The 15768-nt window shown below is 32.4% G+C and overlaps 1 protein-coding gene across 1 annotated transcript; it reads right to left on the bottom strand.

The window, feature by feature from the left end:
• LOC127698869 (uncharacterized) lies at positions 1-7155 on the bottom strand. The gene is made up of 2 exons (XM_052202574.1): positions 7096-7155; positions 1-1790 (listed from the first exon to the last, which is right to left on the bottom strand). Exon 2 carries the CDS (start codon positions 1785-1787, stop codon positions 111-113), a length of 1677 nt encoding a protein of 558 aa, XP_052058534.1. The 5' UTR covers positions 1788-1790; positions 7096-7155; the 3' UTR covers positions 1-110.
• Between the last annotated feature and the right edge of the window lie 8613 nt (positions 7156-15768).

The raw sequence follows: 15768 nt of genomic DNA, 5'->3' as shown, positions 1-15768 counted from the left end.
AAAATCTCATTTATTTATTTTGAATAACAAACGATAAATAAAAATCATCGATGACATTCAAATACGCGAATAACAAAATTTGCTAGAGTTACAAGTACACATATTTGCTCTTACGACACATGATACAATGCCATATTTCCTATTTTGTAGCCAAATAGAAGTAAATTCTTATTCTTGTTGTAGCATACAGTTAACGGTGCACTTATGTTGTCACTAGCATTTAACATCTCCTTACTATCTTCTCCGTTTTGCAGTATAAGTGTCAGATTGTTTGAAAGACTACCTGCAACATAAACATTCTGATTATTATCTACAGTTATACCTGATGAGCACATTACCGATTTATTTTTGAATGTCCAAATTGTTTGGCCTTCAGAATTACAACAGTTTACTGTATTCAAGTTACCGTCAGTGTAGTATATCTTGTCCTCGGTAGCTGCTACATAAAACACATCAGAATTGTTGATCTTGATTTTATTCAAGATACGTCCAGTTAAGTTTAGTATCAGTATCCCAAGTTCTTTTACTACTGTGAATATTTTTCCATTACAGTAAGATATCCCGAAGCACGTTTTTTCACATAATATCTTCCTTCCATCAGTACCTTTCTTGATAGTCATAATATCCAAACGTTTCACATCTGGATATGTTACAGCGATACGGTCTGTATCTATTTCTGTTAGATCGTATGGCTTATCAAAGATATGGACGTCACGGATATATTTTCCTTTCTCATTGTACTCCAGCAGTTTTCCTGAACCCCAGAAATCTGCAATCAAAGTTCTTCCATCAGACAATAAGAGGCATCCTGGGCTTTGGTCCTGCAGTTTAATATCAAATTTTCGTTTTAATTGAAGCTCAACATAATGGGTATCTTGCCTTGACCCTCGCACTTGCATTTGAGCTTGGTCAACATTTGCGTCTTGTAACTGAAGATCGGCACTTGTTTCAGTGATGTGTATTTCGCCAAACTGCTTGACGTCATTCATTAGTGAACTGATCACACGATGTAATTTCATATCCATGGCATAACTCCTTTCTTTACCTATTTCAACTTTGAGTAATTTAGTTTTGTCCATAGTGGTTTTGTTCATTTGACATGTTCCTAGGAACACTTGAAGGTCGGATGCAAACAGTTTCATTCGTTGTGTTTGTTCCTTTAATTTATTAAACTCTTTCTCTGTCTGTTCTAACTTTTTTAATAATGTACTGTGTATTGCCTTATACTTTTCATGGTTCATTATGAGATCGTGAAGAAGTTTTTCTTCGAGTCCATCTAAATGTCTGTTGAGCTTAAGTTTTGTTTCTAAAATCCTCTTTTTAATTGTTTGTTCATCAATATCGAGTTTTGCTGAGGCTGACACCCGATCTCTTATGCACTGCTTTACGTTTTCTAATGTTTTAGATATTGTCTCTTCTAAATCTGCAAGTGCTGTTGAACCTTTTGCATTTTTAGATACATTGTCTATTGAAATGATATCATCCGCTCGACAAGTTTTATGCGCAGATTTAACACAGACTGCACATAATGCACCACCATGATATTTGCAATAAAGATCAAGTTTTTTTCCATGAGTCACGCAGGTTAGGTTAACAGAAAAATCCTCAATTTTCAAGTAGTCATCAATGGCAATAATTCTATGATCTTTTGTCAGTTTTAAAGATCTATGGCTTTTCTCACAGTCTCCACAAAACCCCTCATCGCAGTTGGTGCACCACTTCTTTGCATTCTTTGTAATGCCTTCATATCCACATGGACCACAATGTATTGCTGAATTTGATGCCATAGTCTATCATAAAATTCAATAAAAAAGGAAGATATTTGTTTTCTGGAAATAAAAAATATATATTGTACGTCAGTCAATGACGAACGTATTTGAAAATATCGGTGTCTTGTGTAAACATGGCAATTCAATTATGCCTTGACTGATTAAATTCAAAATTTATTTATTAAGTAGGAATTATAGTCTGAGTAGCTGCTTAAATTAAGAGGATGTCGTGTTTGTCGTTATAGAGAGATGGGACGTATTACTAAGTCTTCGAAAAATAAGTGTTTTTATACGTCGCGTACTAACTCGAGTATGGAAAGCGATTAACTTAAACTTAAGAAAATCATATCCAAATTATTAACAATGAGGTTCAGAGGGTCTGTACTTATTTTGTTGATTTCAATTTTTGTCCTTCCAGAGTAATGGAAATTTATTCTTAAAAACTAAGCAAATAACTCTAGTATTCCGTGCGCGATTTATTTCAGACGTTTCTAAATTGTTAAGAGTAGTGGCCACAAGAGTGTGTTACTTTGTTGCAATTTTCCACGTTGTCCTCAGAAATTATGGTCTGACAGTCTGTGAACACTTTGATGATTTTCAATTTTGTCAATCCGAAATTGTAGGACTTTAGTCATAAAATATGGAGAGTTTTCATGGACTTCACTTACTCGAGAAGCATTCAATCATTGTTGAGTCATATCAGACTTCACTTGGTTGGTAAAAGAAAACACAATTTGTTTGCAAAGACCTCTCAATACGTTTTATAACGATTTCTGTGGACATGTGTATCATGCTCATGGTGCAGTATTCGCTTATTAGAGGTTTCCCGATTTGCTACGTATCGGGTACGGTTGGTACGTAACTCAACGGTTAGTGTTGTTTTGGAGGTATCATTTAATGCAGGAGATTATTTTATCCATCATGATAAAATTAAAGACATCGAATTGCATATCAGCAAAAACTACCGTAACTTTTTATTTGATAACAATTTCACCGTTTCTAAAACACTGTGTTTGTAAATCTGTATATGAGATTATTTAGTTAGTGCACAAGTGCATGAATCAAACAGACCCTACACGAACTGAGTTGACTCGGCCTTTAGATCTTATACATATTTGCGTTTCTGTTTGTTTTAGGTATTGTTTTTGTTGCGTTTATATTATATATAGAGAAAATAAAATAAAAGAATATTAATTTTTCTCATGTTTAAACAGAAGTTGGAATAATTAAAATACTATCTATGAACGACTTTCGTAAACACGTCGTGTTACTGATGTTAGTTATATACGTTAAAATGACAAAATTGTGTTGATTTTTCATTAGTTCTTGCATGATTTTAGAATAATTTATTATTATTTAACTATTTCAATCATTACAGCAGAATATGTTTTTCTTGAACAGATGAAACAGCTTTGATTTCATATTGAGTGAGAAAAGGACACCCTTCTCATTTTGTTTTATCAACAACTGACAATTTTTTTTTCTAAAAATGCATTCTGAAAAGTAACTGAAAAATATTGAAAAATAAATATCTACATCTCTATTGCCGATAAAAAAATATCCCACCAATGTCTAGAATTCAATCATTGAAAAAAAAACACCAACTAGAACAACTGGCATGATATAGTTATAGTAAATTGCACTGACACTCGTGTTCTTGATATAGTTTATTATCGTATCTTCTAATTTGACCCTTTCGTTGTACTTTCATTATTGGTCAAATTTCTCCTACATGTGAAAGACGATTTTCGTGAACATAAAGAAAAATGTAAGAATGGTAAAGATAATAAATGAACTACGTAAATAAGTGACAATATTTAAAAAAAATGTAATTAAGAAACGGATTATTAACAAATGTTGATCACCCATATTATATATTTCTATTAATTTTAGAGACACTTGCTCGGTCGATATCTGCGTGAGCGACCATGGTTTTATTTTTATTTCATCATTAATATATTGTTAATGAGGTTAATTTTGTATCTTAAATTGGCCCATTTTTGTTTAAGTTTTCTATAAGCTTACCTAAAAAAATCTGAACTTTTTTATTTCATACTGTTATAATAATATAACATGTGAAAATCAGATAGATTATAAATGTGCTTTATATCTTAGCTTGGTTTTGCGGTTGAAATTTCAGGGGAAATAAATCTTAACTGCAAAAATTACAAACCGTTTGTGCTGCGGTTCTTTGCAACGGTTGCTCGAAAGCATAATCGAGTACACACAATATTGTTTGCTATATATACGAAAAATATCCACGTGTAATTAAATCCAAGTTATAGCTAAAAATGCTGCAAATGCTTTTGATTATGATTCATAAAACATACGTTGACATTAAGTGAATACATCAATTATTTTAAAAAGTTTAATGAAGGCTCCCGGTTCGTGCTACGGTTGGTACGGTAGCAAATCAAAATTTTATACGTTATTTTTCTATTGGATAACTGGAAAGTTTGTTTTGAAGATTTTTTTCTCTACTCATTTTATACAATTAAATCAACTTTAATTTCTTTTAAACAAAAACGGCTTGTAATCTAATTTGACCTCGACGTTTGCATTTGATTCAACACATAAGGGGAGGGTTGAGATCTCACAAAACATTTTTAACCCCGCCGCATTTATGCGCCTGTCCCAAGTCAGGAACCTCTAGCCTTTGTTAGTCTTGTGTGTTTTTTTTTAATTTTGGTTCATTTATATGTTTCGGAGTTAAGTGTGATGTCCATTTCGCTGAACTAGTATACGTTATTGTTTAGGGGCCAGCTGAAGCCCGCCTCCGAGTGCGGGATTTTCTCGCTGCGTTGAAGACCTATTTGTGGGATTGGGATGTTTTCTGCTCTTTGGTCGGGTTGTTGTCTGTTTGACACATTCCCCGTTTCCATTCTTAATTCTATTTCACATAAAAAAAAAATAAAGATAAAACTGAAAAGGAAAAACTATATAGATATAAACCCTGTATCTGAATTTCCTAATTATTTCGTTTGATCATAACTGTCTTCAATTATTATGGAATTTAACTATAAATGTATTATCGTTTTTGCAAAAGGCAAGGTAATGTAATTCCAAAAACGATATGAGTTTCCAAAATGGTTGATTTTTTTTTAGAGAAACTCATGTTTTTCTCTGTCTCCATTTTTGAAGAACACAGGTAGATAAATATGAGAAGTCTGTTTTTATGAGTTTTTACAACCACTAGGTCGATACCACTACTTGTGAACGTTTCGTCCCCGAGGATATCACCAGTCACAGAATCCTTACTTCGTCTTTACAATTATTCCAATGGAAATGTACTCATCCATATTGTAGTCTTGGCTAACTGGGTTATTTATTTTAGCTAAATAAGGTTTTCAACTAGCTTTCAGTAACAGCGATTACTCTTTCATCAACTTTTTTATTTTTTTTGGCGTCCTTACTAATGATCATAAGCCCTTTCCCACTCTACAGTTTGTTCTTAATTGTATTTTTTTCCGCTGATCCTTGTTAGAGAGAATATAAGCAAATATAAACACTTTAAAATAAATTCGTATTGTGCATGTGCCTTTAATCCAGTGGTGGTTATTGGTTGCTGTCTACCATAATTTTATTTCGTTCATGGTTGTAGTATAAATTAGACAGTTAGTTTTTTACTTTCTCTTTGGAATTGTTTTCCATTGTCCAATTCCAGTGTTGCTTTTTATATCTTACTATACGGTGTAGGGTTTGCTAATTTTTTAAGAATAAAAAAGAAGGAGAATATACCGAGGGGACAATTAAATACCAAAAGTAGAATAAAGGACCAAAGATAAACACGATGCGAAGACAAACAACAGTTCAGAACACACAACATAGAAAACTTGAGATTGATCAACACAATCCCCACCAAAACCGATGGTGAACTCAGGTACTCCAGAAGTGTAAGCATTCCCTACTCGACTGCTGGATCTGTTATCGTGCAAGTAAAAAATCGGCGATACATCGCATTCGAGTAATGTTCCAATCGAGGAAGAGAGGGCGGGACTGAAGGCTTCATGGTGACAAGTAATTTTTCAATTTTTTGGCTCTGATAGAAATATATATAAATGTCTTTAATTACAAAAAATGTTGAGTTTAATAATCAAATCCGATATTTACTGAGACGAAACCTACGAAGAAACATAATGTTGTAAAATTGTTTACTATTGCCATGAGTTTAAATTTATATTAGGCTGTCTTCCTGACACAATTTGGTTTAATTTCGTGGATACATTTTATTGTTATTTTTTTTTTTGGTGATGTGAACTAGTCACTAAATCAATGCGTTGAGATATCAAACCTGAATGTAGATATTCCTTTTGTTCAAAATGTATTATGTTGAGTCCTTTATCTATAAAGTTAACCTATTATGTCTGTTTGGGTCATTCACCCAATGTTGTCAATGATAACGGAACTATATGTACAACTGCCGTACAAGTGGGAGGTTTAGCTAGCTATAAAATCAGATTTAGCTCACCATTTTCTTCGGCAAAGGCTTGATCCAAGTCAGGAATATGACAGCTGTTTTCCAATCGTTTTGTTGGTTGATAAAGTTGGATTTTGTAGATTTTATGGACTTCCACTTTTGATTTTACCTTAGAGTTATAGAACATAAAAAAAATCTAAAATTAAAGCATCAAGTAAGGCATGCAGTGTTGTATTTCTCGAGCAATAGAAGGATTCTCTAATTAATTCTCTAACATTTTTCAGTCTTTCATGTATAAAAACATGATTAGATAGGACAACAATTGCACTGTAGGCAACGAAGCTACCATTAACATGGCTTCAATTTGAATGAGCTTTCAGGCACATTAAAAAACAACGATTTCTCAGCCTCATTTGTTGGTTAAATTACCTTGCTGAACGTTGTATAAAATTTGTCAGAAGTATTGTGTTTACGTATATAAGGGTCTAGATGGGGGTCCTTCATTATTTCTTTATTTTTTATTTCTCTAGACCATTTTTCTCCATCCTGTTTTTATTTTGTCCATTATTCTCTATTCTTTATACTTGTATATAAGCACCCTATTATTCTATATTCTTTATTTTGTTTTAGCCTATTTTCCCGTATTTTTTATATACTCTATTCTGTAAACCCCGTCCAGACCCTCAAGTATATGACAATAAAGAATTATTCAAAAAAGCATTCATCAATGTAAGCGAGTAACTATGATAAACAAATAATTTATTATAACAAGGAAGCTTATTACAGATTAATGTATTTTGTATAAAGTCTATTTATTGATATTTTGCAGTTTAAACTATTTTGATATTTGTTAAGTTTTCGTCAGTTATTGTTACATTCAAATTTCAAGTACTGATAATAAAGTCATACCTCTGTGTCTGGCAGTTAACGTTACTATCCAAAATTATCGGCCTTTCGTGATGCAAGCCACGACATATTTACCTTTTTAGCGTCAAACGAATGTTATCAGGCGGTAAAATTTGAAAATATTATAACTGACTAATTCCATCACAAAATAGTTCACTCATATTTATAGCAAAGATGCAACACACTCATATAGCAAACACGTTATTCAATCACTCGTATAACAAACATGTCAGTAACGTTATTTGTTTCAACTAGTGATCCAAAAAAATAGCTAGTTTAAAACATATAAAATAAATTTTGGGTAGTGTAATACAATATTAATTTGTTTAATGTGTTGAAGCGCCATACATTTTATAATTGTTCTAATATTGATCTGAAAACAGATCAAAGGAAAAATCTTTTGTTAAGGCCACGCCAAATTATTACCTCGTTCGTCGGATTCCCCGCGTGTTGTGAAAGGTCGACCAGAAAAAGTACTTTTTATAAAAAAACGCGTCCAGTCTCTAAATTTATGAAACAAAAATTTTAATCAGTTGTGCGTTTGAAAGTAACACCATACAGACACGGAAATTAACATTAAAAAATGAAAACAAAACGATATAAATTTCATGCGTCTGAAGCGCTTTTCTGGATTTACCTTCATCAGGAACGCTCAAAGCCGAATATTTGAAAGCCGAGGATGTACAAGGACCGAAAACGTCGAAGAGCTATAAACCAAAAAGGACCTAAAAATAGCCAAATCCATCTAAGGTCAACTTTGCCTGTGGGAGTAAAACGATCTAGATCTAACATTCAAAACGTTGTTGTTACAATTATGCATTGCCAAATTTAGTATGATAAGCATTAATACATGAGTGGACAATTTGTAGTAACAGTGGTAACGCAGGCAAACACATCAGTAGAATATGATTTGGGCAATTCTTTTACCGATTTGTTGGAAGTGCTCCGTGCAAGACCACAAAAAGAGGGGCGAAAGATACCAGAGGGACATTCAAACTCATAAATCGAAAATAAACTGACAACGCCATGGCTAAAAAAGAAAAAAGACAAACAGACAAACAATAGTACACAAAACACAACATAGAAAACTAAAGACTAAGCAACACGAACCCCATCAAAAACTGGGGTGATCTCAGGTGCTCCGGAAGGGTAAGCAGATCCTGCTCCACATATGGCACCCGCCGTGTTGCTCATGTTAGTACAAACCCGGTAAATGGTCCAATTCGGTAGGTCACATTCGTGAAAAGGGAACGGGATTGTAGTTACGACATTAGGAACATATACGCTATCATCTGTTAAACGGATATTCCATAACGGTCAACCAACTCGCGATGGTGTCCGTAAAATTTACGAAGGGACGATTTCAACTTCACCTTGGAACTCTTGGTTTAATAGCTTCCTAGTGAGCAGCAACCCTCTATCAAGAAAATCATGATAGGAAATACAAGCCCTGGAATATCGTATCAATTGGGAGATATATACTCCGTATGCAGGCGCTGCTGGAATGATGCTACATAGAAATGGAAAGTTCACAATTGGGAAGCTGAAATCATCTCTTTTGTCGTATAGTTTTGTTTTCAACCGACCCTCATTGTCAATTTCTAGATGTAAATAGATATAGGAAGATGTGGTATGAGTGCCAGTGAGACAACTCTCCATCCAAGTAACAATTTATAAAAGTAAACCATTATAGGTCAAGGTACGGCCTTCAACACGGAGCCTTGGCTCACACCGAACAGCAAGCTATAAAGGGCCCCAAAAATTACTAGTGTAAAACCATTCAAACGGGAAAACCAGCGGTCTAATCTTTATAAAAACGAGAAACGAGAAACACGTATGAACTACATAAAAAGAAGACAACTACTGTACATCAGATTCCTGACTTAGGACAGGTGCAAACATTTGCAGCGGGATTAAACGTTTTAATGGTACCAAACCTTCTCCCTTTTCTGAAACAATAGTATAACATCACAACATAGAAAGACATACTATAAAATATCAATTAGAAGGCTTAACTCAATCAAAAAACGCAAATTAACACACAATGAACGAAAAAATTTGATCTGTGATACCTGAATGCAAATATATAGTTAATAAAAATTATAAGGGATAAATAATTAAGGTCAAAAGTAATTAACAGGTTTAAACAAAGTTAAAGTATGATACCACTGTGAAATGTTAAACAATATTTAGAAAATCATCACTTTTGAAAAAAACCTGCGTCAAATTATACACAGGTAAATGAAAATAATTTTGTTGTAAGTCAAGATATGAGGCAGACTTAACTGTATCTGTTGTATCCTTTATCTCTAGTTCGATGGGATAGATGCGTTCAACATGATCACCAAATTTTGAATTATTTAGTGAGAGAACATCATCTATATAGCGGAAAGTAAAGTTAAAGAATACTGCTAACTGTTTTTCTTTCTTCCTAAGAAGTTCCTGTATGAAGTAAGCCTCATAAGAATAAAGGAACAAGTCGACAAGAAGAGGGGCAAAGTTGGTTCCCATAGGAATGCCGATAGTTTGTTGAAAAACACGTCCTCCAAACGTAACAAATATGTTGTCAATCAAGAAATCAAGCATCTTGATAATGTCAGTTTCAGAGAATTTTTTGTTTGAATCAGAGTGATTTTTTACAAAGTAGGATTTATCCCTCCTTAAGACAAGATACTTGTATCTACGTTGACATCATGATCATGAACATGCACAAACGTTCATAACATCAAACTACGACACAGGAAATATGACAGCAATTTTTAGACCAGCTGCAACTACCATCCCTTTAATATTGTCGAACCCAAAACAGATAATATCCTCTTCTGCAAAGGCATACACGGTAAATTAGCCAATTAACCATCTGATCAACTGCAAACAAAACCAGACAAATCAAAATTCTGCTTCATACCAAACACAATTAAAGATTGGAACCTACTACCACCGGATATTTTCACCAAGATTCAAACAGCAGAAGAACCAGCTAAAACTTTCAGTGGTATTGTAAGGGGAGTCCCACTTAAGTGAGTTACTTGACTCACGCGCAGTGTAGTAATATCCTTGCATGATTCACCGTATACCTATCAAGATCAAACGACAAAGCAACGAAGCCACCAATTCAAAGATTTAAATTATGACAATATGATATGCATAAGAATAAAAGAGAATCCCTAAGCTGATGGTACATTGAATTGAAATGGCACCGCAAATGAAACTATTATATTGTTTACTCTTTTTTTTATCTGTTTTAGAATAAAGGTTTTTCCTTGAATTTTTTTAAAATTAAAATGAAATTGAGAATAGTCTAGAAATGGGGAATGTGTCAAAGAGACAGCAACCCAACCAAATAGCAGAAAACAGCCCAAGACCACAAATGGGTCTTAAACACAGCATGAAAATCCCGCACCCAGAGGCTCGCTTCAGCTTACCCCTAAACAATTATGTATACTAGTTAAAAGCATGGAATTTGACAAGAATGTTTATGTGGTAATTGAATTTAACACATTAATCCATCTTTACAATTTACAGAATCTTCTAAAAATAAGAATATGTATGCTTGTCAATGAGACAACCTTCCACCAGAGACCAAATTTGTTGAGGTTTGCAACTAGTTAACGGTATGGCCACCAGCACAGAGCAATATCCACATGCATAGATATATAAATTTGATTGTCATTAAATTCTACAGGAAAGCAATGACTTAAGCGGAATGTATTGAAATGTTCCTTTTGTTTAGTTAGTATATAGCATCTGACTGGTTCATTTGAATGGTATAAATTGGTGTGGTTTTTGAAGGACAGTCCTTTATTAATTGTCTGCTTGTTGTACGCACAAATATTTATGGTTGAATTTACAAGCTTTATACATGCATTTATGTTTTGCATATGTTCATTTAAAACAACATACTATGCATCAATTTTAACTTACATTAAACATGGATGCATGCCTGTTCAAAGCTGTTGCACTTTTTCATGTTCAGCAGGATCATATTTATTTGATCAGACTACACAAAGTTGTAGGTTTTGCTTCAAGTTAACCATTTTATACTTGGAAATGTTGTGAAAAGATTAAACTACGTGTCAGGGAACAAATTAAGCAGCAAAGAAGAGTAATATAAGAACTAGGATATGAGACATATAAAATATCAAGCACCAAAACTATGTAAATTTCTAATCGTTCGCTTGCTTAAAATTCTTTTCATAGATTTAAAAAAAAAAATTCAAAAATAATACCGCTCGCTAGTAAAAAAATTCTTTCGCCTGTCAAAAACAAATTTCGAAAAAAAAAAACCCAAATGAAAAAATTTCGCTCTCTCGCTACCCTTTTTCAAAGGAAAGAGTCCAAAGAACAAGATATTAATTTGGTTTGGCCTAAATCTTTTGTATTGCTGGTAAGGGTTAACATAAAAGTTAAAACAATTAATACTATCGTAAAGAGAAAAAAAAAAAATCACAAATAAAACGGCGTATTGATTATGAAATTTGACAAGCAATTTACAGCAAAATGTTGTTTTAAAGCGGAAATTGGAAAATATTAGTTAGTTACCTTAGAAGGTAAAATGGATAGGCCTTAGGGTCAAGTTACATTAAATGGGCTTTGTCACAGATTTTAGTAAAATTTGGCATATAACGTTTGATCTTTGAACCATAACTATAAATCGAAAAAAACAATGCATTTAATTATCCTTTTATTATCTTAAATATTACTGATTGAATATTTTTTAAATATGTGAATATTTGTATAGAAAGCACAGAAAATCGGCGAAAAAGTTCTTAAATTTATCCTAAAATCATCAAATCTCCAATTTGAAATCAATAGATTTTTCTTTAAAAATTGTATGTTGTTGATACAAAAATTCCCATTTAATTGATGTAAAATAGTAATAGGGTTACCGACTTCATTTTTACGGTATACATTATTCAAAGTAGTGTTCTAGATGAACAAATACCAAAAAACGTCGAAATAAGCGTAACGTCATCCGTTTTAAGGTGGTTCCAAACACCTTGACTGAAATTAATTTTGCTCGTTTAATTTTCATAAAATTTTGACAAAATATTTACTTTGACCCTTTGACAAAAATATAAAAATTTCCAAAAACTTGAACCACACACTTTATCGGAAAAATTTCATTGGATATATAGCAGTTTGACAAACACTAATTTTGATCACTGAGAAAACGTAACATTTCCTTAACAATAGAACGTGATTAAAACGTTCAGCTGATTTTACAGAGTTATCTCCCTGTTGTGTTATGTACCACCTTAACCCATAAAACGTCGTTTTTTTTACGTTTTTCGCTAGCAACTAGGTAACAAATTGGTTAATAAACCAAAAACGATGTCGGTGACCATATGATTATTTTGTATCATTAAAACAGAAATTTATTTATCAACAACATTTACTTTTTTTAAAGAAAAATCTTTGTATTTGAAATTGGAGATTTGACGATTTAAAGACACATTTAAGAACGTTTTTCGCCAATTTTATGTGCTTTTATATAAAATGTTCACCTATTTTGAAATAAATCAATAAGGAATATTTTAGAAAATAAAAGATATAATGGAATTATTTTGTCGATTTTCAGTCATAGTTCAACAAGCCGTTGTATGCAAAATTTTACCAAAATCTGTGACATAGCCGATTGACGTTCCTTGACCTTAACCATCGCACAAAACAAATACCTATTGTAAGCATGGCTTTCCAAATTTGGCACATTATGCATATTACTATATTATTTATATATATAAAAATATTGTTTTCGTTGAGCCAAATTATTCGGAAAATAACGCCATTTTCGCCAAGAGTATAGAGAAAATTATGTTTGATATGTAAATACGAAAGGCCAAAATATCAAATATTTTATTATTCATTGCTTACTAAATTCTTAAAGTTTCATTTTTGTAAAGTTTTCAGTTTTGGTCACCGAAATCGCCATCCGTAAATAAAAAGTTTGAAGATTGTTCAAAGATTGGCAGATTTTTACCTTTTGGAACGCATGGACTGCAAGTTCCATGCTGGAGTTTTTTTTATTGACAACATATTTGTTTAATTTGGATGTATATTTTTTTCAACAAATTGTCGGCATTCCTATGGGAATGAACTGTGCGCCTCTCTTTGCCGACCTCTTCTTATTTTGATATGAGTCGGAGTTCCTTCAGACACTTTTCAAAAACAAGAAGATCAAAGAAGCCAGATCATTTAATTTCAAATTCAGATATATTGATGATGTTCTTTCCATTAACAATCTAAACTTTTCTGATTGGGTTCCATTAATATATCCTCCAGAACTAGAAATAAAAGAAACAACAGACACAGCTAACCACCTCTTGTTTAGACTTATACCTCGAATTTGACATAAGCGGTCATCTTAGTACCAGAATCTATGACAAACGAGACGATTTTAATTTTGAAATTTTAAATTTCCCCCACCTTAGCAGCAATTTACCAACTTCCCCTGCAAATGGGATATACATTTCCCAACTCATTGCTTGCAGCTGCTACTCAGACTTTATAAAACGCCACCAGTGTCTGAGCAGAAAGTTGATGAACCAGGGTTATGCCAAAGAGCGTTTCGTCCTTTTTCTAAAAAAAGTTCATCGGAAGATACCAAAGATAAATATTCCGTATCAACTTCACAAATTATACATGATGGCCTTGAAGCCTTGAAGTATAGATTCTAGGTACTGACGTTGATTATCATCTTAATTACAAGTTATAGTGTTCCTTTTTTATATGTCTTTGTATATTTTTAACCTTTACTGTTAAGTCCATTTTTGGTAATATACTTTTGGCGTGGCTCGGTATTTATACATCTTTCTTTTTTGCTTATGTGCTTTGTCTATAGAGTGTCTACATGTCATTTTTTTTCTTTGTTGACATAGTTGTTTGTTTTAATAGTGATTAAGATTATAACACAATGTTCACTGCTGTACCCCATTTTAATTTTTTTTTACCTATTATGTCTGTTTGTTTTGCTCACACATTGTTGTCAATATAAAGGAATTAATTGCAACTGTCATTCAAGTGAGAGGTTTAGCTAGCTATAAAACCAGGTTTAATCCACCATTTTCTACATAAGGAAATGCCTGTACCAAGTCAAGAATATGACAGTTGTTTTCCATTCGTTTGATGTGTTTGAGCTTTTGATTTTGCCATTTGTTAAAGGACTTTCCGTTTTGAATTTTCCTGGGAGTTCGGTATTTTTGTTATTTTACATTTTTCCGAAGAAAGGATTGCTGTTTATAGTCAAAGCATCAAAAGTAAATCTATTGTCTTCAACACTAATGTCATTGGGAGTCTATGACTGTGAAGTGATATATTTATCTAAGCTCCAATGTTTATTTTATGTAGGTTACCGGTCTAGTTGAGTTAATATTAAGTAATATAGTGACAACAAATTTCATCCTTATAGACATACATTATAATGTAATTTTATAAATTGAACCGTCGTTAATGAGTTGTTAATAAATCACAGGCTCCTTCCTTGTAACAGACCCATATTCAGTGGCAGGGTTAACCATGTGTGTGCTCAACACAATAAGTTCAATCATACACTACATGTATGACATATATAGTAATTTTTAACTTTTTAATAATGAACCTTTGTGTCATTATGTTAATACATAACTGCAATGTGCATATAATAGAAATTTATAAATAAGAGAATATACTAAGCTTCATTATTTTTGCAAGATGTTAAAACATTTATACTTGGAAATGTTGTGAAAAGGTTAAACTACGTGTCAGGGAACAAATTAAGCAGCATAGAAGGGTAATATAAGAACTAGGATATGAGACATATAAAATATCAAGCACCAAAACTATGTAAATTTCTAATCGCTCGCTTGCTTAAAATTCTTTTCATAGATTTAAAAAAAAAAATTCAAAAATAATACCGCTCGCTAGTAAAAAAATTCTTTCGCCTGCCAAAAACAAATTTCGAAAAAAAAACCCCAAATGAAAAAATTTCGCTCTCTCGCTACCCTTTTTCAAAGGAAAGAGTCCAAAGAACTAGATATTAATTTGGTTTGGTCTAAATCTTTTGTATTGCTGGTAAGGGTTAACATAAAAATTAAAACAATTAATACTATCGTAAAGAGAAAAAAAATCACAAATAAAACGGCGTATTGATCATGAAATTTGACAAGCAATTTACAGCAAAATGTTGTTTTAAAGCGGAAATGGGAAAATATTAGTTGGTTACCTTAGAAGGTAAAATGGATAGGCCTTATGGTCAAGTTACATTAAATGGGTTTTGTCACAGATTTTAGTAAAATTTGGCATATAACGTTTGATCTTTGAACCATAACTATAAATCGAAAAAAACAATGCATTTAATTATCCTTTTATTATCTTAAATATTACTGATTGAATATTTTTTAAATATGTGAATATTTGTATAGAAAGCACAGAAAATCGGCGAAAAAGTTCTTAAATTTATCCTAAAATCATCAAATCTCCAATTTGAAATCAATAGATTTTTCTTTAAAAATTGTATGTTGTTGATACAAAAATTCCCATTTTATTGATGTAAAATAGTAATAGGGTTACCGACTTCATTTTTACGGTATACATTATTCAAAGTAGTGTTCTAGATGAACAAATACCACAAAACGTCGAAATAAGCGTAACGTCATCCGTTTTAAGGTGGTTCCAAACACCTTGACTGAAATTAATTTT

Source organism: Mytilus californianus, unplaced genomic scaffold, assembly GCF_021869535.1.
Source record: "Mytilus californianus isolate M0D057914Y unplaced genomic scaffold, xbMytCali1.0.p SCAF_4, whole genome shotgun sequence".
In the NCBI taxonomy this organism is placed as follows: domain Eukaryota; kingdom Metazoa; phylum Mollusca; class Bivalvia; order Mytilida; family Mytilidae; genus Mytilus; species Mytilus californianus.
The sequence above is the reverse complement of the archived record's forward strand: the minus strand, read 5'-3'. Positions and strand labels throughout refer to the sequence as shown.

Coding starts and splice junctions, on each gene's coding strand:
- LOC127698869 (XM_052202574.1), bottom strand. CDS start 1,787: ATGGCATCAAATTCAGCAATACATTGTGGTCCATGTGGATATGAAGGC.